The sequence below is a fragment of the Ovis aries genome, chromosome 13 (assembly GCF_016772045.2).
Source record: "Ovis aries strain OAR_USU_Benz2616 breed Rambouillet chromosome 13, ARS-UI_Ramb_v3.0, whole genome shotgun sequence".
Taxonomy (NCBI): Eukaryota; Metazoa; Chordata; class Mammalia; order Artiodactyla; family Bovidae; genus Ovis; species Ovis aries.
In genome coordinates this window covers 58,389,563-58,416,144 of record NC_056066.1, presented here as the reverse complement: position 1 = coordinate 58,416,144, position 26,582 = coordinate 58,389,563, and the positions used below count along the sequence as shown (strand labels likewise).

General features: G+C 51.2%; 1 protein-coding gene and 1 long non-coding RNA gene across 3 annotated transcripts in view; one reads left to right on the top strand and one right to left on the bottom strand.

Moving 5' to 3' along the window:
* Nucleotides 1-17,703, top strand: part of RBM38 (RNA binding motif protein 38) — a 36,581-nt gene extending 18,878 nt beyond the window's left edge. Inside the window, exon 4 of one of the 2 annotated variants that reach the window (XM_060396987.1) lies at nt 15,866-17,703. In XM_060396987.1, the coding sequence (XP_060252970.1) occupies nt 15,866-15,929 (64 nt within the window). In that variant the 3' untranslated portion in view covers nt 15,930-17,703. Of the gene's footprint in view, nt 1-11,879; nt 12,804-15,865 lie in introns of those variants that run through there. The other variant, XM_042229940.2, reaches the window with a different exon arrangement.
* LOC132657565 (uncharacterized) lies at nt 6,293-10,240 on the bottom strand. The gene is made up of 2 exons (XR_009595958.1): nt 9,919-10,240; nt 6,293-8,385 (listed from the first exon to the last, which is right to left on the bottom strand). It is a non-coding gene; the product is annotated as an uncharacterized LOC132657565 (long non-coding RNA).
* Nucleotides 17,704-26,582: the final 8,879 nt, after the last annotated feature.

Here is a 26,582-nt window from a genome sequence, read left to right as displayed (position 1 = left end):
GGGAAAGAGAGCTGAGGAGTCAAAACAAGGTCTTAGTGACATCTATGGGGCTCCTCGATCCAGCTGTGCCTGAATTAGACCTTGGACTTCCCCATTATAAGGGCTAATACATTTCCTTTTTCACTTACCCCAATTTAATTGTATTTTTTTCTGTCCTTTGCAATCAAGACTCTGGATATATACAATCTCAAAGGGTCTGCATTACTTAAAATTAGGCTGAGTGATATACAAAAAACAAACAAACAAACAAAAAACCAGTAACAGTGGTTCTTAGCAAGTTACAAGTTCATTTTTTTTTTGTTTTTCTCATGTAAAAGAAATCTGAAGCAGAAGGTGCAGTGTTTAAATGAAAGCTCCAGTCGTCAGAAGCAGGCTCCTAATTTCCAATGGCACTGTTTCAGTGCATGGCTTACTTTCTCAAGACATCACGTGAAACAAGGTGGCTGCCAGAAATCCAGCCATCACCTCAGACTTCTAGACAGAAAGAAGAAGGAGGAAAGTGAAAGGAATACCTCAAGCTGGGAGTTCCCAAGGAGGTTTCACAGAAATAGCACATTGCTCTTCCATCTCACTGACCAGAACTTAGTCACATGGCCACACTCAACCATGAGAGGCGAGTGGGTAAGACAGGTGTTTAGCTGGATTTTTACCTGGAATACAGAAAGCCTTTTGTTACTAGGGAGGAAGGTGGGACTGTCCATCATGCAGTTTCTGTCTTAGACTCTCCTGGCAGGTAACTGTGAGTCCAGTATGCCAACATCCCACTCACACTGTTACTTTGGGCACACTGTTACTGACTCAGTCCCTCTCCCGACCTTCACACCAGCCAGGTGAGCTGGGGCTGTCATCGGAGAGTGTGCACAGAACTTGCCCAGGGTCACCCGGCTCCCCAGGGGCAGTTCTGAGATGGCAGCTGAAGTTTCTGCCTCATCGTGTTGCTCAGGTATGGTGAGCAGTCATCATGGGGCATCTGAACCTTGTGTAGGACTTGCGGCCCAAGGTGCTTTCACATTTAGGGTCCTTGAGTGGGGCGCTGCCCTGGGTAGACCACGTGATGTTCGCCCGTGTGCTGGCTCTATTCCTCCTGGTCAGAACCCTCCCACAAGGTGTGGGTTAATAGTCCCATTTTACAGAGGAGAAGACTGAGACTCAGCGGGGCTAAATGGTTGGTCCAGGCTTGGGTTTGTATGTGATGTTGGCCTCTGGCTCTGTGGCCCCCCGGGAGCTCGAGGTGGAATGTCTTGGCCAGGGCTCCCCCACCACCCTGCCCACAAGCCTCCTCCAGGCAGGCAGACCCCACTAGGCCAACATGTTGCAGTGCACAGTTACCTCTGGCTCTGGCTCTCCTCGTCACTGCCTGTCCCTAGGCAGTAACTGGGTCATGATCACCTGCACACAGTGTGATCACCACGGTCCTCTCCCCAGACCACCACTAGGATGAAAGAGGGTGACTTAGGTAAAGTGCTCAGTACTGTGGGGCAGACGCCCAGCTCCTGAAGCCTCAGCCCCATGCCCGTGGGAAAGCTGAGCAAGCAGTGGAGGGTGGAGGTGAGAAAACCACCCCAATTCCTGTGAAAGCCGCCCACTGCCTCTAGGGGTCCCGCCTGTGGATGAAAGACCCCATGTTTCCATCAAATGAGGCACACCCTCCCCCGCATTACCCTCAGCTCTGGAACTTAAGGCTCTCCCCAGGGTCATGACAACCGACCATCACTGAACTTAAGGCTGTCCCCAGGGTCATGACAACTGACCATCACTGAACTTAAGGCTGTCCCCAGGGTCATGACAGCTGACCATCACTGAACTTAGGGCTGTCCCCAGTGTCATGACAACTGACTGTCACTGAACACTTCTGATGGCTTTCCGTAGTCTATACCTATTCTCTCCCTGAATCCTTTTGGCAACCCACAGGTGGTTGACTGTGCCCAGCTCACAGGCAGGAAAACCAAGGCTGGGAGAGTCAGCTGCCTGCCCGTGGCTAGAGAGCTGGTGTGGCTGCCAGGATTTGGATACGAGAATCCAGAATCTGGAGGACACACACCACCCTGCCCCAAGGGCTGGGTGCTGGCCTCCCCCACCCCTGCCCCATTCTCTCCTTCCTCACTCTCTACCCCGCTGGTCCCTGCCTAGAGAGCTGAGTCACACTTGTGCTTGTCCCCAAGATGTAAACACCGAACCCGGAGCCCCCTCGGATTGGGGGCTGTCCAAATACAGGGCAGCTGCCCAGTGTGCCCTGGGGCTGGGTGTCTGCACGGGGCATGGGCCACGGCGTGGGGTGGGCACCTGGCCCTCCAGATACCACCTGGGCCTCCTGCTGGGGCCGATAAGTGTCCGGCTGCGCTTATCAGCCCTGCTCCACTGTCTGCTCACCTCAAGCCTTGTGTACAAGGCAGCCTGGAGATCAAGGATGGGGCAACTCCATCCCCCACCCCAAGCCCCGAACACCAGCCGACTAAGCTGGCTACGTTAGAGACACCTCGAGAGTTCAAGGTGCCTCCTGCTGGCTCCCCTGGGCCCCATGATGGAGACACTTGTAGATGAATTAAAAATGAAGGTCTTTTATTTCTAAATGATAACGTTAGCAAGGTTGGGGGAAAATTCCAAAATAAAGGGAATTTATTCAAATAATTTCCATATATATGTAATAAACAAGAGGAAGGAACTATCGTGAAAGTGTTACAGTCACTCAGGCATGTCCGACTGTTTGCGACCCCATGGACTGTAGCCTGCCAAGCTCCTCTGTCCATGGAATTCTCCAGGCAAAAATACCTGAGTGGGTATCCATTCCTTTCTCCAGGGGATCTTCCCAACCCAGGGATTGAACCTGGGTCACTTGAATTGCAGGCAGATTCTTCACCATCTGAACCACCAGGGATGTTAATAATACCAGGACTACAGGGAAATTTTACTTTTTTCTTAACACAATTCTGTACGATTTGCAACTGAGCAAGAAAAATTGGAGACGGAAGTTTGGCATCTGGTTGATGTTACATTTCTGTGCACATACTCCAAATACTACCAGGGTGGGGTCATTTCAGTGCCCATCGGCTTGCTTATATTGGTCTTCTGGGTATCTCTGATGAGCCAGAGCTGGGTGGGGTCCCAGCTGTCCTTGCCTCCTCCCACCTCTTATCTAGGGTGACCCACTCAATCTTCTAAAAAGGTAACACAGAACATGCTGTTCCCTGGCATAGAAGCCTCTGTGGCTCCCCCATTGCCCTGGAATAAAATCTCAGTTCTGTGCCTGGCTGAACTGGCCCTACCACCTCGCAGATGCCTTTCTCACAAGCTACTCTCCCCCTAGGTATTCTGTTCCTCAGCCTTAGTTCAAAAGTCACCAGTCTCAGCTCAGATGTCACCCCTGTTCCCCACCCGAAAGATGCCTTCCTAGACCTCCTTGTCGAAACTGCTTCTCCACCCCACCCCCATCTTTGTTCACTCTGACTTTTCTTCCCTTTCGGAGCAGCTATCTTGTGTTGCCATCACCCAGAACAAGAGCCTGAGTGTGGCCTCAGAGCATCCTTAGGTAGGAATGGGTCCAGGCTGCCTCTTGTATCCTCCTTCTTCCTCCTTGGCGCTGACTGGGTCCTTTGGGCTGTGTTCTCCTGGCATCCTGCTCCTGCCTGACCCAAGGCCTCACACCATCCCAGCTTACCAGCCTTCAGCACATCCAGGACGCCTGCCCCCGTTTGCTGCAGATCCAGTCTCGGCCTGGTTGGTCTGCATGAGCTCACCTGACCCAGGTGAAGAGTCTGCTTGGCTCCCATGAGTGGAGGATGAGGGAGGGACTTGCAAAAAAGGCCACGATCCTGAGCCTGGAGCTGAGGTTTAAATAGGAGCCTCCAAGGTCTCAGGGGATGGAAGGCAGGGGCGAGTGAGGCTGCCGTGTTCCTCCTCGTGGGGCAGGCCAGACAGAGAATCTCGTACTTACTGAGCACCTAGCTTCTGCCAGGCACTGTGCTGACTGCTTGGCTGTGTCAGCTCACAAACCCCATGCAGCATGCATGTACATTGTCCCCATTTTACAGATGCAGAAACTGAGGTTCAAAGTAATTAGGAAGCTGGCAGAGCTGGGGTCCAAACCTCAGCGGGTCTGATGCCAAAGTCACCCCCTCAACCTGCTGCTGGCTTCTCCACTGGAAGGAATGGCGATGTGTAATTCGGTGCAGCCTCGAAGAGCCATGAGGTAGAGGTACCTTTGTGACTTGGAGAGAAGCTTCTCTGGCCCACAGCCCAACAGAGCAACGACAGAACACTCGCTCCTCCCCTTCCTTCGCCACAGTCCTCCCCAGTCCTGACTGTGCTTCTCACTAAGCTCTGGTGGGTGTTTTAGTTTGCCAGCTAGGAGCCATGGGAGGGAGTCAACTGGGGAGAAAGGCAGGGGCCACATCAGATACACGTCCATTTTATCCACATCAGTGTCTAAGTGGAGGACGTTCATGCAGTTGAGCATTGATGGATGGAGGGAGGGAGGGAGGGATGAATGAAGGGAAGAAAGCATGGAAGAGAGAGAGGGAAGGGAGGACTGATGGATAGAGGGATGCTGGAAGGATGAATGGTAGGTTAGATAGACCGCCAGCCCCCATCCCCACTCCAGTGAAGTCAGTGCAAGGGTCCAGTGCAAGGGTTTGGAATTAGACAGACATGAGTCTGAATTTGAGTTTCTTTCTTTACAAGCCGTGTGACCTTGGGTGAGTCACTCACCCTCTCTGATCCTTGGTTTCCTCATCTGTGCCTCCTGGGATAACTGTGGAAAAAGCAGTGAGGGCCAGGTTTGAGGGAGGAGCTTGAGGAGTGCCAGCCCTTTAGAACAGTCAGCGCTGTTGTCCTTGGTCCAAGGAAAACAGGTTAGTCCCTGGTTCCCCAGCATTTTCTCCCCTTCCATTCTGAGGATCTCGGGATTTCGCTGGACCACTGCCAATACTGATAGTACCCCTTGCTCTCTGGCTTTAACTAGACAGATATAACCCCCAAAAGGCACAAACAATCTGCAGAGAATAGGTTCCTGGTGGCACCCACAGCCTGGCTCCAGGGAACTTCCCCAAACCACACTGCATGGGCCCCACTGGGACCAGCTGAAGCTTGGTCTCTGAGAGAAGGGTCTGGGCATGGGTATTATTTAAAGAGCATCGCGATGGTTTTAAAGTGAAGCCTGGCCTAAGAACCGCCGTGTTTAGTTCTATTTAATGTCTTGTATGTTTCCACCTGTCCATTTTACCTGTTTATCCTCTCTCGTTTCTTCAGAGGTCCAGAAAAACTCTGTCCTCTTGTAGTTGGAGGAAGAATTCAAATTTGTCTCCTTTTTAGGGTTTTGATGGTTCAGTTTAGAAAATATTTTTTGTGAATCCCCTTGGAGGATAGCTGGTGAGAGCAGGGGAGCCCCCCATCCACTTCCTTTATGTGGCTCTGAGACTCTCTGTGAATATAGCCTGGGGTTTTTATTACAATTTAGACTATTTAAAAACAATAACACTAAATGGAATCAAAACAAAAAAGTGAGATGCCACTTCACAGCCCCTATGGTTGCTGGAAGGAAAAGTCAGGCAAGAACCCGTGTTGGTGGTGTGGGAGGAAATGAAACTCTCTGGGCTTCTCTTGTGGCTCAGCTGGTAAAGAATCTGCCTGTAATATAGGTAGACCTGGGTACGATCCCTGGATTGGGAAGATCCCCTGAAGAAGGGAACAGCTACCCACTCCAGTATTTTTGGCCTGGAGAATTCCATGTACTGTATAGCCCATGGGGTCGCAAAGAGTCAGACACGACTGAGGGACTTTCACTTTCATCCTGCTGGCAGGAATATGAACAGAAGATTGTCCAGCAGTTTTCAAATGATTAAATGTAGAGTTACCATGGGGCTTCCCAGGTGGCTCAGTGGTAAAGAATCTGCCTGCTAAGCAGGAGACCCAAGTTCGATCCCTGGGTCAGGAAGATCTCCTGGAGAAGGAAATGGCAACCCACTCCAGTATTCTTGCCTGGGAAACTGGAAAATCCCATGGACAGAGGAGCAGGCCAGGCTACAGTCTATGGGGTCGCAAAGAGTGGACATGACTTAGTGACTAAATAGCAGCAGCAGCACCAATAACCATACAACCCATAAATTGCACGCCTGGGTATATACCAAGACAAATAAAAAACATATATGTGTGCAAAACCTTGTCCATGAACCTTCTAGCAGGCCTATTCACAATAGCCCCAAAGTGGAGATGCACTCACTGTCCACCATTGAAAAACAGATAAACAAAATATAGTATCCTATACAAAGAATATTATTTTCCATAAAAGGGAATGAAATTGCCTTTTAAAAATTTTTATTGGAGTATAGTTGATTTACAGTGTTATGTTAGTTTCTGCTGTACAGCAAAGTGAATCAATTACACATATGTCCCCTCTTTTTTTAGATTCTATTCCCACATAGGTCATTACAGCGCACTGAGTAGCGGCCCCTGTGCTACATAGTAGGTCTTCACTAGTTATCTACTTGATATATAGTAGTGTGTATATGTAAATCCGAGCCTCCCAGGTAATCCCTCCCTGCTTTTCCCCGTTTGGGAATCACATGTTTGTTTTCTACACATGAAATTCGGATATGTGCTCACACAGGTGAACCTTGACGACAGGATGGCAGCTGGCAGAAACCAGTCACCAAAGACCACGTCTCGTGATTCCATTCATATGACAGGTCCAGCACAGGCAAACCATAGCGATAGGAACTTGGTGGTTGCAGGGGCTGGGGGGCCAGGGGGTGGCCTGCCACATACCAGGCCCACCTCACCAGACAGGTCTTACCAAACCAGCAAAGCAGTGGCTCTGACAAAATGAGAAAAGACGATGAAAGAGTGTTCCAAAAGAGCGATGGAAGTCACCGTGGGAAAAAAGCAGAGCTCTGGACCCTTCTCACACTTATTTATCGCTGAGTATCACTTCTGTTTTGGACGACGCGTGTGATGGGTTCCCAACCTTCCTGATGTTTGTTCCCCAGTGTCTGCTTGGCTGGAACTGTGGAGGTAGAGGCTGCGACCATGTGCTCAGTCCCTGCGCTGGGCTGCATCTCCAGGTCACAAGGGGAGGGGAAGCTCTGGGCTTAGCCAAGATGGGGAGAGGACCCAGACCTCTCCAAGGCCTTCACCCACACCCGTCTGGCCCTGGGCCTCCATCACTATAGTCTGTGGTGGACGTGGGGGCATCATGTGTAACCCATGGGGTGGGGGGCTCCAATGAAAGGGGCATTCGTGGAATTCATGGTTTGAGGAGTGCTCTCTGGTGAATACAGATTTTACTTTTTACTCCATACATATTTCTGTTTGAATGTGATGCTGCAGAGGTGTATTGCTTCTGTGATTATAAAAAAAAAAACAAAAAGAATAGAAAGAAATACAACCTCAGAGTAAAACACTGGAAGGTTACAGACTTCTGAAAAGTGCAAAAGGAGAGCCCCTCCAATTCCAGATAATATTTGTGCTTGTTGCTCCAGATTTCTCAGCAACGAGGCAGTGACATAGCCATGACTAACAGCTTGTGTGCTCAGCCGTGTCCAACTCTTTGTGATCCCATGGACTGCAGAACTCCAGGCTTCCCTGTCCCTCACCATCTCCCGGAGTTTGCTCAAACTCATGTCCATGAGTTGGTGAAGCCATTCAACCATTTCATCCCCTGTCATCCCCTTCTCCTTATGCCCTCAGTCTTTCCCAGCATCAGAGTCTTTCCCAGTGGGTCGGCTCTTCACATCAGGTGGCCAAAGTATTGGGGCTTCAGCTTCAGCATCGGTTCTTCCAGTGAATATTCAAGGTTGATTTCCTCTAGGATTGACTGGTTTCATCTTCTTGCTATTTAAGGAACTCTCAAGAGTCTTCTTCAGCACCACAGTTTGAAAGCATCAGTTCTTCGGCATTCAGCCTTCTTTATGGTGCAACTCTCACATCCATATATAACGAATGGAAAAACCACAGTTTTGACTAAACAGACATTTTGTTGGCTAAGTGATGTCTCTGCTTTTTAATATGTTGTCTAGGTTTGTCACAGCTTTTCTTCCAGGGAGCGAGCATCTTTTCATTTCGTGACTGCAGTCACCATCTGCAGTGATAACTGGAGTGGGTTGCCATTTCCTATTCCAGAGGATATTCCTGGTCCAGGGATTGAACACATGTTTCTTGCTTGGCAGGCGAATTCTTTACCACTGAGCCACCTGGGAACACCTTTAATTGATGCCTCATTCACTATTTTTAAATGTGCTTGTCCACTCACCTTCATAGCACGCAGCCCACTGCATTCAGTGAACTCTGCTAACATGTATTAGCACCTACTGTGTGCAGACTCGGTTCTAGGCCCTGTGGAGACAGCCCGGAACAAAGCAGAAAGATCCCGGTCGTCCTAGGGCTTTCAGTTTCCTGGGAGAGATGAACGAAAAACAGGGAAACCATTAACTAAGATCATTACAGAATCAGCGGGAGCTGGGGAAGAAATTATCAGGTGGTCACAGGGCCTTTGCACAAGCTGTTTGCACTACCTGGAGTGCCGTTCCTGCAGAGACTATCCTTGGCCAGCTCCTGCCACCTTCCCTCACTCTGCACTTTGCTTGCCTGCCTCCTCGGGAGCACTTGTCAGCGTTTGTACTTCTCAGTACACTTTGTTTGCTCACTTAATATGTCTCCCATCCTGTACTATAAGCTGGGAGGGGCAGTAGCAGGCCAGAGCCTTCATGGTGCCAGGCACATAGAAGGGGCTTATAATACTTGCTGGACATATGAATTCTAAATAATTTAAGTGACCTTCCGAGTCAAAGAGAGGCCATCGGAGGCAGAGGCCATCTTTAGGATAGGATGGATGGGGGCATGGGTACCCTGGATGTGGGCTGCAGATCCAGCCGGGATCTGACCTGGGAAGGGCCAGCAGGGGTCCAGATCCTAGGAGAGGAGGGGCCTCCTAGTCTGGGTGCAGGGAAAATGGGATGTGCAGGAGCGAGGGCCAGACCCCTCCCTCCTGACCGAGTCTTTGGGGAAGGAGCAGGGATTGCCCGTGGGAGTGTGCTATGTGGCTGCCTCCCGCGGGCTCCCCCTGGGACTGCCTCGTCTCCTCCCAGGGCCGCACAATTCAGTTTTGACCATATTTGCCTCAAAGCCAAGTGGCCACCCTGTGGGGCTGGGGTATAAATATCAGCTTATTTACTCTGTGTCCCAGTCGAGCATGCTTCTGAGGAACGCAAGGCTTCCCTGCTGGCTAGCCTGAGAGTTTGGAAACGGCACCCCCGGGGCAGGAGTCATCTGGAGGTTCTGAGTCACGTTCACTGGGCCGGCGTGTAGCTCCTCTGCCCAGGCCACCCTGCACGGTGCCTGGTGCACTTTCCTCCAGAAAGTGAAACACAGCAGATTCTCTGTGCACTGACTCCTGCTGCCCTGTTGTGCAGGGGCTTCACTGTGGCCATTTACCCCCTCCCATGCCCAGATTTCCCCCTTGGGGAGCCAGCCCTTCCCCACATCTGTCTTTCAGTCTCTGTGGCTCCAGATTCCAGCCCTGCCTCTCTTAGGGTGGGTATGTGACCCAGACCTGGCCAAAAAGAACATTGCATGCCACTAGCCTTAGAGACTAACTCAGGAGTGGGCACGTGGTCTGCTCGTGGGCAATGAGAGATGGTGAGAATTACAATGGGAGAGCTGGGCAGGGCTCCTTTCCTGTGGATTTAACCTGGGGGTGGGAGCTTTGGAGCTGCCAGGGTGACCCATGTAGCATGAACCAGCATAGGAGGAAGGAGAGACATTGAATCTTGAGGACGGTATTTAAACTGCTAGATCCAGTCATTCCTGAAGTCAGGGTGAGAAAACCTGTCAATTCTCTTTTTCCATTAAACCGGGGGGTTAGTTTTCTATCAAGTCGTCACAAACTTAGTGGCTTAAAACAACACTTAACAGATAGTTATGTCCTACTTTTTGTGGTTCAGAGCTCCAGATACAGCATGATCCAGACAGGTCCTCAGCTTAGGATGACGAAGTCAAGGTGTCTGCAGAGCTGATCCTTATGGGAGGGTCTGGGAAGAATCCTCTTCCAGCCTCATTCAGATAGCTAGCTAAACTCAGTTCCTTGTGTCTGTGGGACTGTGGTCCGCACTTCCTGCTGGCAGACAGTGGGGGCGGGGTTTTTGTTAGAGGCTGCCCACATTCCTTCTCTTGTTTCCCACGTGGCTCCCTTTGGCAACAGTGCAACCATGGATCAAGTCCCTTTGGTGTTCAGATCTCTTCAACTTCCTCTTCTGCTGCCCCTCTCTGCCTCCTGCTGGACAAAGCTCTCTGCTTTTAATGACTCGTGTTAGACTGAACCCACCTGGATAATCTAGGATACTCTCCCTCTTTGAAGATCCATAACCTTAATCACATCTGCAAAGTCCCTTTTGCCATGTAACCAAATATATTCAAACTTCATATAGTCACAGGTTCCCAGGATCAGGACACACTGTCTAGGAGGGAGGGGCATTATTCTACCCACCCAAGAAATCTGACTTGGGTTTTCTGTCACTTGCAAAGGAAAGGATCTTGATTGATTTATCCATCTTCTGGAGAATGATTGAAATGAAATGAAGTGACCTGAATTCGCTCAGTTGTGCCCAACTCTTTGCAACCCCATGGACAGTAGCCTGCACCAAGCTTCTCCGTCCATGGGATAGGGATTGCACCTGGGTATCCTGCATTGTAGGCAGACGTTTTACCGTCTGAGCCACCAGCTGGACATGACTGACTAATGCAACTGAATTTCTGGCTTCAGGAATGGCTGGATCCATCAGTTCAAGTACTATTATAGGGATCCAACTTTCTCTATTTCTCAGCCTATGTTGGTTTCATGTTCAGAATCCATAGCCCTTGGCTCCTACCCTCTGGGTTACTGCAAAGGAAAGAAAATGTGTCTCCTTCCTGCTGGTCCCTAACCTTAGCCAAGCCTATCACAAAGTCAACCTCCTTTATCTTGAAGGGCAGTCTAATTGTTTGCTCTGAAATTCCCCACCTCAGTTAGATTCAGGCTCTCTCTTTGATGAGCCTCATTTTCCCCCAAGGCCCCAAAGAGTCTCCTTTTGTTCCTTCTACAAATGCCCAACCTTCTCCCTGCAGCAGTAAAAACAGGTGGGTGTGGCTACTGCCCCGACAGGAGCATAATTAAAAAAAAAAAACAAATCATTGGGTTACAATTTTATGAAGGAAGCAAGGTGAGGTGCTGGAGAAGAAACAGGAGGGCCCAGGTGAGAGGAGGGTGGAGCAAAGCCACTGGAGAAAAGTCATGGAAGGAGGCAAGGGACTCACAGCCTGTGAGAACAACCTGAGGTCGGATGCACCCAGCCAGGGTGAAGAACTGTGGCAGGTCAGGAGGGTGAGTGTGATCTGGGAGGCGGTTGAGGTTGGCAGAGTAGATAGGAAAATGGAGGGGGATGAATGCATTAACCTTCCCCTACTTCCTGCAAAGCAGAAACTGGCTTGGCTTTGGACTAGCAGCTTCCTGGAGGGTTGGGAGCCTGAGGCCTGACTGGGAGCACCCTCTGGCATCTCCCTCCCCTCCCCGGGGTACCCCTCCCCCAGCACAAACACACTTGCAGTAACATCCCCGGCACGACTTCCGCCCCTGCTTCCTGCCTGGCCTCTCAGAATAGCATTTGGCACCTCATTGAGGTTTCCACCTGCCACCTCTAGCCCTGCAGGCTGTCTTCCCCTACCCTTTCTCTCCGAAGAGGAGGGGAAGCCCTATTGTTTCTCGGGTGGTTGGCTTTGTGAGAAAGGGGAACAGACAGGTCCCTGAAGGGTGTGCCCATCACCCCACCCCCTCTGCCCCCAGCTAGTAGTTTCTCCCGCCTCCAGCTGTCAGCAGTCACCTTACTGCTCCTAACAGCGGTGGCATTTCTATGCAGGATAATTGCCCATCTGCAATAAAGAAGGCAGAGCGCTGAAGGATTGATGCTTTTGAACTGTGGGGCTGGGGAAGACTCTTGAGATTCCCTTGGACAACAAGGAGATCAAACCAGTCAATCCTAAAGGAAATCAACCCAGAATATTCACTGGAAGGACTGATGCTGAAGCTGAAGCTCCAATACTTTGGCCACCTGATACGAAGATCCAACTCACTGGAAAGACTCTGATGCTGGGAAAGGTTGACGGCAGAAGGAGAAGGGGATGACAGAGAAGGAGATGGCTGGGTGGCATCACCAATTCAATGGACATGAACTTGGGCAAACTCTCAGAGAGGTGAGAGACAGGGAGGCCTCTGTCTCTGGCATGCTGGCATGCTGCAGTCCAGGGGGTCGCAGAGTCATACACAACTTGGCAGCTGAACAACAACAACAGTTTTCACTAATGTATTGACTGCGCATTAGGGGAGGGTTGTGGGATGGGAAAGTCCCTCCCAGCCCATCTCCTACCTGGTTCTCTTCCCTCCAGGCATCCAGGGCCTTCAGCTTCAGCTCACACTACATCGTGAGCTTCTATCTGTTCCCTCCAAATCAGCACGTGCCATTCGCTCTGTCAGGCTCCTTTCTCTCCAAAACATCTTGAAGACTGCCCACTGATCTCACATGGAGCTTGTTCTCACATGATTGTCGGCTGCGTAATATTCCAAGGAGTGGGGGTAGGTGTGCTCTATTGCTCCATTCCCCTGCAATGGAGGCAAATGTCATGTCTAGCCTTCTGCTAATTCAAGCAAAGGCAGAAGAATCGCTTTGAACAGAGTTGCTGCCACAGCTGCCCTTGTCCAATCCGTGCGCACCGGCTGTGCACCAGGATTTCACCTGCAGATTCTTTCTCAGCACTTGCACAACCCTGCCCAGAGGTCACATAAGAGGAGGTAACTATCTGGGGCCATGATTTTAAAGTTCACTTCCCAAATTCAGTGGCCCAGTTGGAACTTGGCCCCTGAAACGGTGTCACTGTTATTTCTGGGATATCTCCAAAGGACTCCATGTGCCCTAAACTGAGCTTGGAGATCATCTCAGGGTCTTCTCATTCTTCTTTTCCTGCTTTGTTCTTGCCATGCCTGCTGCCTGCCGCCCCACCCCACCCCCCAAATCCCAGGAAAAGGCTGCCTGGTGCCCCCATCCCCAGACACTGTTGCCAGGCCCAGCGCCCTGCCTGCAGAGCTCTGGCCTGTGAGCTGACCTAGTGCCCTAAGGTGGGAGCTCTGTTACAACTCCACCAGCACCAACCCCTTCTCCCAAAGAAATAAATACATTCTTTCTCCATTTACTTATTGAACGGTTACCAAATACAAGATCCTAGTGGGGAAGACAGAAAATTCATAAGTCATCACTGGCATGAATTATTGAATTTCAGTCTGATAAACCCTACTGGGAAATGCCAAGCCCTCTTAGGCATTCCTCTGCCACAGGGCCTTTGCACATGCTCTTCCCTTTACCTGGACCACTCGTCTTCCAGGTATCAACACACTCACCTTTTACCTTGCTGCATTCAGCCCCCACCCAGACCATGCTTCCTCTACCTTTCCTGTCCATTTTTCTTTGTAGAACTTATTACACCTCAAACCTACAATCACCATATGTATCTCTTACTATTAACTTATTCATCTGTCTGTTGCTTATACCCCTGGTGGACTATCAGTGCATAAAGGCAGGCGTTCTGATTTTCCTCGTTCACTGCTCTATCCCTGTGCCTATATGAGTGCCTGATACATTAAATGTTTAATCGTATGTGCTAAGTTGCTTCAGTCGTGTCCAATTCTTTGTGACCCTATGGACTGTAGCCCACCAGGCTCCTCTGTCCATGGGATTCTCCAGGCAAGAATACTGGAGTGGGTTGCCATGCCTTCCTCCAGGGGATCTTCCCAGCTCAGGGACTGAACCCCCATCTCTTATGTCTCCTGCATTGGCAGGCGGGTTCTTTACCACTAGCGCCACCTGGGAAGCCCTAAATGTTTAATGTTTCCCATTAAATGTTTGTTGAATGAATGAATGACCTAAAGGGGGATGTGACCTACTCATTTCTTCAGGGACCAGGAAGGATGGTGTCAGGGAACATTTTCCTGCCACTGAGGACATACTCAGTTTTCACAGGGACTGAGTTTATACAATTTGGGGGTACCGATTTTAAGAAAAAGAATATATGGTTACATGTACTGAGTAAGGACAAGAGAACGAACAAAGACTGGCATAGCCAAAGGGAAAGGCGTTCCAGGCAGAAAGAATGGTTGTGAAAAAGCCCAGGGTGGCCAAGAGCCAGGGAAGAAGGTGAGAAGGTCTGTGTGGCTGCAGCTTTGCAGGGGACCCTGGAGGGAGCTGGAGATCCAGTGGGGGCGGCCAGCTAGGAAGTTACAGGGTGTAACATGCGAGGCAGGCCCTGATTTCTGTGGGATCCCTGGAGAAAGCCCAGAGAGGATCTCTGGGTTCCTCAGGACGGGAGCCCTGCCAGCAAGGCTTTTCTGCTCACTCCATGGGCCAAGCCAGAGCTCTTCCCCCCACCCCACCCCCGCCCCTCAACTCTGCCCTCATAAGCCTCCAAGAATGCATCATCTGGTGTTGAGGAGTCCCAACTCACCCCTAACCCACCCAGAGAGGTCCCTTGAGGCTGTCTGGGGCTGGCCACTCCCCCACCCCTCAACTTCCCCCCAGGCTCCTCTGCTCCTAATAAAGGCTCAGGGGCCCTGGCCCAGAGCCACGGCCAACCATTTGCATCACAAATGAGGCTGGGTTAGGCTGTTGGCCCTGGCCAGCCTTCCTGGTGCTGCCCTCGGTGACTTAAGGACACAAGGCACCATCCAGCTGCTGCACTCGCTGCCCCCTCTCCACTCTCCCACCCCACCCGGCTGCCTAGACTGCATCCCTGGGGACAGATGCCCAGTTCCCCATCCCCAGCAGGCCTGGGATCCTGACCCACCAGCCCACCCCACCAGCTCAGAAGGACAACGATTATGACTGATAAACTCAATTTGGATCCAGGAGGGCTCTCTGAACGTCAGGGGTAGGGGGCTCAGCATATGACATTCTACCCTGTAGCTCTCACAGCAGCCCACTCTACAGAGGAGGAAAGCGAGGCTCAGAGACTGTAAGTTAGTAGGTTAGTTACCTGCCCAAGGCCACTTAGCTGACAGCTGGCAGAGCTGGGACTTGAACCCATTCATTGTGCTTCAGAAACTGTGCTGTGAACATGGGCCACCCCTTGAGGGTCGTCTGTGTTTGTCCACCATGCAGCGAGAGCCCATAGGCACTGGATGAATAAGTTCCCATCTGAGCTTCACCCTTTCTCCCCAGCATGGGAGTGGGTGGGCTAGAATCTTAAGTCCTTGAGTTCAGGGCACTACCCAGGCCCATTTGTGGTTCTGGTATACAGCAGGTGCTTAATCGGTGTTTTGGGAGTAAATAATGGGATAAATAAACACACAGACTCTCTTTGAGCCTGGGTTGTGCCCTTCTGCTGCAGATTCCTTCCATGGAAGTTGGGGGTTGTGTCCAGCTCAGGTTCGCCAGGAAGGAGTATGTGGCCTTGCCCCCAGTGGGGGTCCTAGCAAGTTCTCAGAGGTTCAGCTGTAACTTAATTCTCCGCAGGCCTCACCCTGGGCTGGCTGGGGCTCCCAGGCAGGGGGCCCAGAGCTGGGGGCCTGACCTGGGGAGGGAGTCTAAGCAAGCCTGGGCACAGGGAGGCCCCTGACTGTCTTCCCTGCCTCTCCTTGGCTCAGTCTGGAGTTCTCCCCTGCCCCAGGGCCTTTGCTTGTGCTGCCCTCTGCCTGGCCATCTCCCTGCAGCTCCTCCAGGGCTCTGCATTGTCACTTCCTCAGAGAGATCCCCGTCTAGCTGGTGCCCTCACATATCCCTCACCCTGTCTGTCTCCAGAGCTCTGCAGATGCCTCATCATTCCTTTTTGTTTTCTTGGATTTTGCCTATGTCTCCTTTAGAACTCCAGCAGATGGTGAAGGACAAGGAAGCCTGGTGTGCTGCAGTCCATGGGGTCACAAATAGTCAGACACAACTGAGTGACTGAACACCAACGACCTTTGGAATGAAAGAGAGAGAAAGCTGCAGACGCTACATAGAGCAAAATAGAATGAAAAAGGATAAAACAGAGGGAGTCAGATGGAGAGAGAGACAGGGAGAGACTGGCAGAGAGAGAGAGAGATGCAGAAATAGAAGCAAAACTGAGAGACAAAGCAACTCAGAGGCAGAGCTGCAAACAGAAACTGAAAGAAAACAGGACCGGGGCCCTGCAGAGAAATGGAGATGGAGCAAGAGGGAGGGGACAAGAGAAAGTGCCACGCATGGTGGACAAAAAGGAAGTGGGGGCCCAGGGCCTCCTTTCAGGGTGACGGGAAGATTCTGGAATTAGATCCTTTTGATGGTTGCACAACTGTGTATATGAAAAGCTGCAGGACTGTACGCTTTACAAGGTTGCATTTTCTGGAACATGGAATTATATCTCATTTGAAAATATGAGAGGACATGAGAGAAACCCAAATTGAAGGACCGTCTACAAAACATCTGACTGATGCTCTGCAAGTCTGGCAAGATCAGGAAGGACAAGGAAAGAGTGAGGACCATCCCCGAGGCTGCAGGAGAAGGAGACGAGATGAGCAAATTCCATGTGGGGTCCGGAACAGAGAAAGGAGACTGGGGGAAAATCTGAATAAAGTCTGTAGTTAGTTAATGGTATTGGATCAAACTGAATTTCTCAGTTTGGATTGTTGTACTGCTATGAAAGAGAGTCATAGAGGAAGCCGGGGGAAGGGGATGTGGGAACTGTCTTTGCACCTTTTCTCTGTCTAAAATTATTTCAAAATTAAAAAGCTAGAACAGATAAACCAAGGAGACAGAAATGACCAGAGAGCAGCCCTGGGACAGAGGAGCTGCCTGTGTTCCTGGCCTGGTGGGGACCATTGGCCAAGACCCCTTCCGGAGAAAGCCCTAGGCTGGGTGAGCCCGGTGTCTAGGTGTCTAGTCCTCTGCCCATGACTGACAAAGAGGCTGCTGATGCCCCGGGGGAGGGCTCTAGTTCAGCTGAGTGAGGCACTTCCATGCCCGAGGCTGCAGACCGCAAGTCCTGCCAGCAGAGGAGGCTGACAATTCAGGGTGACATCTCCTATCATTCATCTAAGTGTCTCAGCAGTGGTTGGGGCCGCCCCGGGGGCTCCCTTGTACCCGTGACCATGCCTGTTGATGACTCTGTCCCACGTTCTCACCTTGGTGTGCCCCCCATTACCCCAATAGGCAGCCCTCGGTGCCTGCCAGCTGACCCCCTCTCCCCATCTAGGCTCTGAGCACCCTTCAGCAAGAGGGGAAAAATACCCAAGGTTCAGCTTTCCTGTGAAAATAGCCAAGTGGCAGCCCCATGCTGAGGTTGGGGTCACTTCATATTAGTTCCCACAAAGGATGGACATGCAGGCCTGCTTTCTGCTTCTGTGCTGGTCTCTGGACTCCTGGAGGGACATCCCCTCACCTCTAGCCTGAGACCCCAGCCTTGGGCCAGGCATGTAGTAGGTTCTCAATTAACACCTGTATGTCTCCCAGGCACCTTGCTCTCAGGAGCCTTAGTCAAAGGCTAGTTATTTCCTCATCGAATGCTTTTAAGGTTTTTAAAGCAGGGAAGCCTACTTTTTAAAAATGAAAATATACAGAGAATAAGCTCCTAGTACAACTCCCCAGGATTAAACAGGACACACAATGAGATGTGAAGATTTTGTCATATTTGTCACTAATCCGTTTTCTTTTGAAGAAATAAAATGTTACAGATTACAGCTCAGTTCAGCTGTGACTCCCATGTTCCACCCACAGCCAACCTCAGTGGGAGTGGGGGCTGCAACCTCCTGCCTAGGCTTTTCCCTACATATTTATGCATGCATGCTAAGTCGCTTCAGTCATGTCTGACTCCATGCAACCCCATGGACTGTAGTCCACCAAGCTCCTCTGTCCATGGGGATTCTCCAGGCAAGATACTGGAGTGGACTGCCGTGCCCTCCTCCAGGGGATCTTCCCGACCCGGGGACTGAACCCACGTCTTCTGTCTGCTGCACTGGCCAGTGGGTTGTTCACTGCTTGCGCCACCTGGGAAGCCCCCATATTTATGGTGACAGTTAACTTGCAGTGTTGCTTTGTGTGCGCCGTTTACATAGCCTGCATGTGAGGGGTCTCATACAGCGCGCAGCACTCTGATTTTATGCGTTCCAGGTGAGGTCCTCTGATGACAGTCTTGGAGAGGGGTCCACCCTGGTCAGGAGGCTTTCCCTACCCTCACCTCACTCCCATCCCCACAGCTGCCCCAGTTCACAGGCCTGTGGCCCAGGCAGCCATACAGGGCTCAGAGGGGCCCCACACCAGGCTTAACACTCTGCTTTCTCTGTCTTGAAGTTCTTAGCAACTTTTGAACGAGGGGCCCACATTTTCATTTTGACTGGGCCCTACTGATTGTGTCGCCATTCTGATGACATGGAACATCTGCTGAGCCCCTATCCTATATCAGGCTCTGGCCCAGGCCTGCCAGAGCACGGATCAGCTCCATGAATCCTCCAAAGACTGTGAAAGACATGGTTCCCATCGACCCATTCTGCAGATGAGGACACTGAGGCTCAGTGAGCTCCTGACTCAGAAGCCCATGCCCTGAAACAAGAGGCCCACTTCAAAAGTCAAATCTGGCCCAGCCCCTTTTCTTTTAAAACCAAGGTCTGGAGAGTTGAAGGCTTCTGCAACAGACCTGGCCTGTGCGCCACAGAGCCACGTTCCGGCTTTCCCCACCAGAGCTGCCTGGCTTGTTGGTGCTGCCTGGGCCCCGGAGGCTGAATTCATTTCACCACACTTCCTCTCCCCACGGGGACTGTCTCAACTTGGGGTGAACCAACCCCAGGGTTAATCAGAGCGCCACTTCCTCTTCCCGGAGAAGACCTCTCACAACCTGCCTGCTATAATTAGCCCCCGGCCTACCCTCCCTGGCTGGGTGTGGCTGGGCCTGCGGCTGCTTCCCTTCTGGCCTTGCAGAGGGGTTTCCACGCTGCTTCTCAAGAACCCCAGGAGCCTGCAGGGCTGCGGTTGTGTAGGGGGGATGCTCAGGCTCCCAGGCCCAGGATGGGGATTCCTCCGGCTTCTGGACAGGCTCTCCCCTTCTCCCCCCTGACCCCCTGCAGCACCCCTACCCCAGGGGATATCAGGCAATGTCTGGAGGTATCTTTGGTTGTCATCGCTGGGCAGGGGGTGCTCCTGGAATCTCAAAAGAGGCTAGGGGAGCTGCCACACAGCCCTCAGTGCCCAGGCTGGTCTCACCACAGAGAATGTTCACGGGCTTGAGTCTGGGGGACAACATAGTAGTGAGTGGCCGGGGGGACAGCGGAGGAGAAGAGGTGGCCAGCATCAGAGTGGTGTCCTGCAGAGTGGACAGGACAGGATAATGTCTCATGGTGACAAGGGCCTTGTTGAGGAGGAGCTTGAAAGGGGCCCACTGAGCAGAGACTTGAGTGATGGGGGAGATCTTGGGGGGATATTTAGGGAGAGGGAGGCAGGTGCAAAGGTAGGTGGGAAAGGATTTTGAATGTGGGTGAGGAAGTGAGATGAAGCCCGGGAGGAAGACAGGGGTCATTTCCTGCAGAGTCTCACGGGCTGAGAAACAGGAGTTTCACTTTTTGTTGTTTAGTTGCTAAGTCGTGTCCAACTCTTTTGTGACCCCACTAACTGTAGCCTGCCAGGCTCCTCTGTCCATAAAATTTCCCAGGCAAGAATACTGGTTGCCATTCTTCTCTCCAGGGGATCTTCCTGACCCGGGGATTGAGCCTGTCTCCTGCTTGGCAGGTAGATTCTTTACCACTGAGACACCTGGGAAACCCAGGAGTTTCACTGGCAGCCTCTAAAAACAAAAGTGCTGAGAGGACTGGATGGGGTGTTCAGCTTGAATTGGGTGCCCCCTGGCCAAGTGATTTTGGAAAAATTACTCTTTGGGGCTCCAGTCCCCTCTCTGTCACCCTAGGGGCAGTGCTATGATCCAGTCCTCCCAGGGGCCTCCTGTGAGGGGCTGGGATCAGGACTCAGGTGGGTAGGTGACTTTCCATTCTGTTCTGAGTGTATAAGAGTGACCCACGAGAGCTATAAACTTGAGTCCCAAGTGTGGGTGACCTCCAAGACCCAGGCAAAGGTCCATCAAGCTCAGGCGTCATTGCAAAGTGGACAAGTGTCCACAGGACTGTTGGAGAGCCCTCTTCAACAGCGACCCCATGTGGTAGTAAGCGGCCATGGCCGCAGTGAAGTTTAGGGGAACAGGCCCCACCCCTACCTGTGGGTTGAAGATGACCTAGGGATCCTTGGACCATTCAAGGTGTCGGAGGACCCAAAAAGGAGATTCCAGGCATCTTGCTAACACAGCACCTGGGAGTTTGAGTGATTAAGGACCAAAGAGAGAAAATCATTGCAGTATCATAACTCGGATGAATTTATTCTGATGCCATTAGTCTGGAAGGAAAGTTTCCCGATACTCAGGGGCTCTAGGAGAGTTAGGGGCGAGAAGCGGGTGCCATATGGGGCAGGAATGGAGCCTGTTAGGTTTCTGGCTTGTTGCTCTGAGAATGCAATCAGTTCCTCTGGCCCCTCCTTGCTTCCTCCCAGCCAGGGTGCCTGCAACCCCATCCCAGAGAAGCATTTCCTCAGCTGGGAAAACTCAGGTGAAGTAAAGGCAGGAGATGGGGGTGGGTGGGGGCAGACGCTCTCATCACGTTCCCATGCTACAACCCTCTCCCGTCTCCCTTCCTACTCAAAAGGTGCTTTCCTTGTGGACCCGTCAAAGGATGTCACAGAGGCCACTCAAGAAACATTGAAAAAGAGTAAACAAGTCATTTATCCCTGCGAGAGTGTAGACAGCGGCTACCTGGAAGAATGCACAGCCTTGTAGGCAAAGAAAGAAATGCAAACAAAAGCCTGCTACATGCTGATTCAATTAGGAAACAATTACAAGATGATAAAGCCCAGTGCTGGCAGGGGTGTGGGGAAAGTGACACATCAGCTTTGCTATAAACAGATTCAGAGTTTTAAGCTCAGTCTGTCTTCCTGAAATAAGCACTGAGAAACTGCATATACCCTCTGACCCAGCATTTAGGCTTTTGGCAAAATGTGGCCTTGTTTAAAAGCAGAAAATAGGAAAAAAAAAAAAACAAAAGCCAAAACCCCCAGATGCCCTGTGCTACTTTCGGGGGAGTACTGAACTACTTGAAATGCTGAACATGTATTACCTCTTTAACATTATAGCTGCCCTGTGAGGTGCGTGATTTCTGAGGCTTCTTTTCAGAGATGAGGACCTAGAGGGCCCTGGAGTCTGGCCCTCCCTCCGTGGTCAATCAGGTGGTGAGCAGCAGAGCTGAGGTTTGAACCCAAGCTGCCCCACCGGAAACATGGGGGTTCCTACCCCACATTACTGCTCTGTATCATGAAGGCAGAATTGTCGGCCAAAGAGACAGCTGCTGCTGCTGTGTGTGTGTGTGTGTGTGTGTGTGTGCATGCGCACGCGTGTGCGGCCACCAGGATGCTACCAGAGGACAAAGGAGTTTCTTTCTGCTTCCTCTTGATGGTAAATGTGCGCCTGCTACCCAGCAGGCATGCCCTGGCCTGTGGTTCTGGAATGTGGGTGAGCTGCCACCCTGGAGGCCTGCCGTTGGTGGCCGGTGTTGGTGGGCCAGGCCCAGCCCACAGACCTGGCTGGTGCACGCGCTCTGTGTTTGTCCAAGGAATCAAGCCAACAACCTTCCTACTGCCTGGATGGGAGCTGAGCGGTTGAACCGATGCCCAGAACCCTTGTATTTCCCCCGCAAGCGGAAACTCCGGTGGCCTCGTGGCGGGAAGGGCAGTGACAGCTCTAGGCACCTGTGGCTTCAAGGAGGACATGCCTGTTTGAAGATGCTCTTGGCACAAGGCAGAGCTTGGATTCTCTGCCTCCCAGGAGGGGACACATCCCCATGGCCTGTCTGAGACTAGCGTGAGTGCCGACACGCTGTGAACTCTCGGGGAGCAGCGGCTCCTGTTCTTGGGACCGCCCGTCTCCGTCTCTAGAGAGCAGGCTTGGCCCACATGAATTGGTTGAAAATGTGGGGCCCAGGCTGTCATGGCTGAGGGACGCTTGGTGTGTGGTAGGCGTGGGGCACGGGGGCAAAGGCCATCCCCTTTCAACAATTTTTCTGTCCTTGGTTCAGCCTGGTGCTCGCGTATCTTGATGGCCGGCCATTCCCTGCCTGTCTCTTTTCTGAGCTAAGAGAGACTGAGCCCCAGGCTAAAAGCCGTGGACAGGCAACATGATTTGCTTTCACCGTGCTCACTTTCAGAGTTATCCTCTATTAGTGGCAAGTTTTCATGCTGGTTTTCCATTTACTTTTGATGATATAGATTTTCCTTTTAAAATAAACTTACTTAAAAAAAAAAAAAAAGGTGCTGTTGTCTAGTGGCTCAGCCATATCTGACTCTCTCTGACTCCATGGACTGTAGTGGGCCAGGCTCCTCTGTCCATGGGATTTTCCAGGCAAGATTACTGGAGTGGGTTGCCATAAGCTTACTTAAGTGAAAAAAAAAAAAAAAAGCAAAACAGGTGAGTCATTCTAAATAAAAATATGAAGCCAATGATAGATGAGGTGGAAATGGTCAGACGTAGAGGTGGGCCCTCAGCTAGGAATCCTCATTGGTCCCCAATGAGATCATCCTGGATTGTGTGGGTCTTGCCCGCCCCTCCCCTTGGGTCTAGGTGACCAGTTCTTGAGTCTCTGGGAACTTTGGCCTCCTCGTCCCTTCCTCCTCTCTCTTTCTTCTTTTTCATTTTTCCCAAACTTTTTATTTTGTATTGGAGTATAGCCAATTAACAGTGCTGGGATAGTCTCAGGTGGACAGAAAAGGGACTCAGCCATACATATACATGTATCCATTCTCCCCCAAACTCCCCTCCCATCCAGGCTGCCCCATAACATTGAGAAGAGTTCTCTGTGCTATACAATAGATTCTTGTTGCTTATCCATTTTAAGTATAGTTGTGTGTTCATGTCCGTCTCAAACTCCTTAACTATCCCTCCCACCATTCTTCCCCGCCAGGAACCAAAAATTCATTCTCTAAGTCTTCCCTCCTCTTTCTTCTTACCTCCTCTCCCTCCTGCCACGACAGGGTCAGGAAGCATCTTTAGGTCCAGTGCAGATGCCTGCTGTTGCCATGTTGGTTTGAGGGTTTCCTTATGGGGAGGGTGGCTGGGCTGTCCTGGCTGTGGGCTCTCATTTTCCCAACTCTTCCTTTCCCACTTCATTAGGCCAATGCATCAGTTCTTAGCTGGCCTGTTCATTAGAGAGGTTTTCCAGGATGAAGTGCAGCTTAGGAGAGAAAGCGTCATATTTAATAATGACAAGAATGCACGTTCACTGAGTGGTTACTGCAGACTGGGTTTTGTGCTAAGAGCTCCTATGGCATTAACTCATTCACTCCTCCCCTTAATCCTGAGGTCATCTTTGATTCCCACACCCTCTTACTCCCCCCATCCCTTGTACCCTGTTGACTCTTTTTTTAAATTAATTTTTATTGGAGTATGGGTGCTTTATAATATTGTGTTAACTTCTTCTGCAAAGCAAAGTGAAGCAGTATGTATATGAATATACATATTCATATTCATATATCCCCTCTTTTTTTGGATTTACTTCACATTTATGTCACCACAGAGTGCTAAGTAAGGTTCCCTGAGCTATATATTCGGTTCTCATTAGTTATCTCTTTTATACATAGTATCAGTGGGGCTTCCCTGGGGGCTCAGACAGTAAAGATTCTGTCTGCAATGCAGAAGACCCAGGTTCAGTTCCTGGGTTGGGAAGATCCCCTGGAGAAGGGAATGGTAACCCACACCAGTACTCTTGCCTGGAGAATTCCATGGACAGAGGAGCCTGGTGGGCTATAGTCCACCACATCGCAAAGAGTCAGACCTGACTGAGCGACTAAAACCCACACCAATAGTGTATATATATCAATCCCAGGCTCCCAGTTCACTCTCCCATCCCCCCCCTTGGTGTCCATAGATTTGTTCTCTGTGTCTGTGTCTCTATTTCTGCTTTGCAAATAAGACCATTTATACCACTTTTCTAGATTCCACATAGATACTTTAATATACCATATTTGCTTTTCAAAAGCTGTTGACTCTTGAGAGTATCTCCAGAATGTGACTGTCTCCCCACCTTGGCCTGTTCCTATGCTGGGCCAAGCACCATCACATTTTGTCTGGATTATTGCCTCCTCCTGATTGTCCACAGGCAGGAAGACAAATCCTTAAATAAAATCGTGTGATTCTGTCCTCACTCTGCTTGAACCACTCCAGCGGTTCCTCACCCCTGCACAACCAGAGCTCTGCCTGCCTCACCTTCAGCATCTCCTCTCCGGCCTCGCTCAGCTGCAGCCACTCCAGACCCGAGCCTGCCTCAGGGCCTTTGCACTGGCTGCCCCTTCGGCCCCAGATGCCTTTCCCCCAGGATCTGCCCAACATCTGCACTGCCTGCTTCTTCCCTTCATTCAGGTTCTGCTCAAATGCCACGGCCCTGAACAGCCCACCTAGCCCCCTCATCAAAGGGAACCCCACCTTCACTCTATTCCCATCCCCAACATAGATGTATTTATATGTCCACAATTCTGTGTCCCCACACCCAGAATATAAACTCTAGGCAGGGGGTTTTGTTTGTTTTGTTCTCTGTTGTATCATCAACATCTAGGATAGGGCCTGGCCCAGGGTAGATGCCTAATACAAATTTCCTGGTATCAATGACCAGCCCTAGGAGGTGGGGACCCTTGTTACCCCTACTTTGTAGGTGGAAAACGGGCCCAGAAAGATGCAACCACTTGCCCAGGGTCACAGGATCAACAGGAAGGGGCTCCCCAGAGCCCTTGCAGTCCACCCCTTTGGTGTACTGCCCACCTGCACAGGGTGAGGGTCTGAAATAGACAGCTCAAATCCATGTTTTACTGTTACTAGCTGTGTAACCTGGGGTGGCTGTCTCACCCTCTCTGGGTTTTGTTCCTTGTCTGCACAGAGTTAGCACTCTTCCTTCCAAGGGTGCTCTAAGCCTTCCAGAAGGTGATAACTGGCACAGCTCTTAACACAGGGCCTGGCATCCAGCAGACCTCTGGCTATTGTCACTCTCCCACTTTACAGGAGAGGCAGCTGAGGCCCACAGAGTCTTGAGGTCACAGAGTCTCTAGGGTCAAAGGCAGGCCTTGTGTGACCCTGAGTCTTTGCCTCAGGGATAAGCCCTTCCCACTCAGCCAGGCCTGCTCCTGATCCACTCTCCTGGTGGGCAGCCCCACCCTCACTTTGTTCTGCTGGGACTGGCTGGCTGGCTGGGAGCCGGCTGGCCGCGTTGCCCTGGTGCTGGGAGGAGGCTGCGGCAGCCATACACAGGTTGCTATTTGCTTTCCTCCCCATGGAGCTTCCTGGCCTGGACAGAGGTGGGCGTGTGGCCAGGTGTGCAGGTGGGGAGAATTTTTGGATCACTTCTCTCTCTCTGAGCTCCTGGTGGTGCCTGGAGGCCAGGGCTGAGCCACGTGCAGGATGAGTGACCGAGTGTACAGGTCTGCCCAGAACACATGGGCTTCCCAGGTGGCTGAGTGGTAAAGAATCTGCCTGCCAATGCAGGAGACGTGGGTTTGATCCCTGGGTCAGGAAGATCCCCTGGAGAAGTAAACGGCAACCCACTCCAGTATTCTTGCCTGGAGAATCCCATGGACAGAGGAGCCTGGTGGGCTACAGTCTATGGGGTTGCAAAGAGTTGGACACGACTGAGCAACTGAACATGAATGCATGCCCAGGACAGAGGGGTTTCTGGGAAGCTGGACTTTCAGTGTTAAAACTGGGAAAGTCCTGGTAACGTACCCTGTGTGGTGGGGTAGCGGGCTGGATAGCAGAGGGGAACCAAACCAGGTCAGTCCCCCCACCCTCAAGCACATTGCTCTGTCCCCCTCAGGCCCTGCTGCCCAAGGGGGTCTGTACTGGGCCTGGCTTTGACATCAGGCAGAGTTCATTGAAGAATCCCTGTCTATCCTGTAATGATTACCTGAGCCTGTCATCTCAACTCTTGGCTCTTCAATTACCTTGTTTCTAAAACGGTAATAAGACTTTGGTCTCCTCACAGGCATGCCCAGGAATCAAATGAGAAAACAGACATACAGCATTTAGCAAAGCCCAAATATATGATCCCCTTCATGGATCATAGCTTCCCTGGTGGCTCAGACAGTAAAGAATCTGCCTGCAATGCAGAAAACCCAGGTTCAATCCCTGGGTTGGGAAGATCCCCTGGAGAAGGAAATGGTAACCCACTCCAGTATTCTTTCCTGGAGAATTATGTGGACAGAGGAGCCTGGCAAGCTACAGTACACGGGGTCCCAAAGAGTCAGACACGACTGAGCAAGTAACACTTTCATTTTTACTTTCATTATGGATCACTGCCTTGTCATGGCGAAGGGGCTTGCATTCTAAAATCACTGTGGACGGTGACTGCAGCCATGAAATTACAAGATGCTTGCTTCTTGGAAGGAAAGCTATGACAAACCTAGACAGTGTATTAAAAAGCAAAGATATCACTTTGCCGACAAAGGTCCATACAGTCAAAGCTATATTTTTTCCAATAGTCATGTATGGATGTGAGAGCTGGA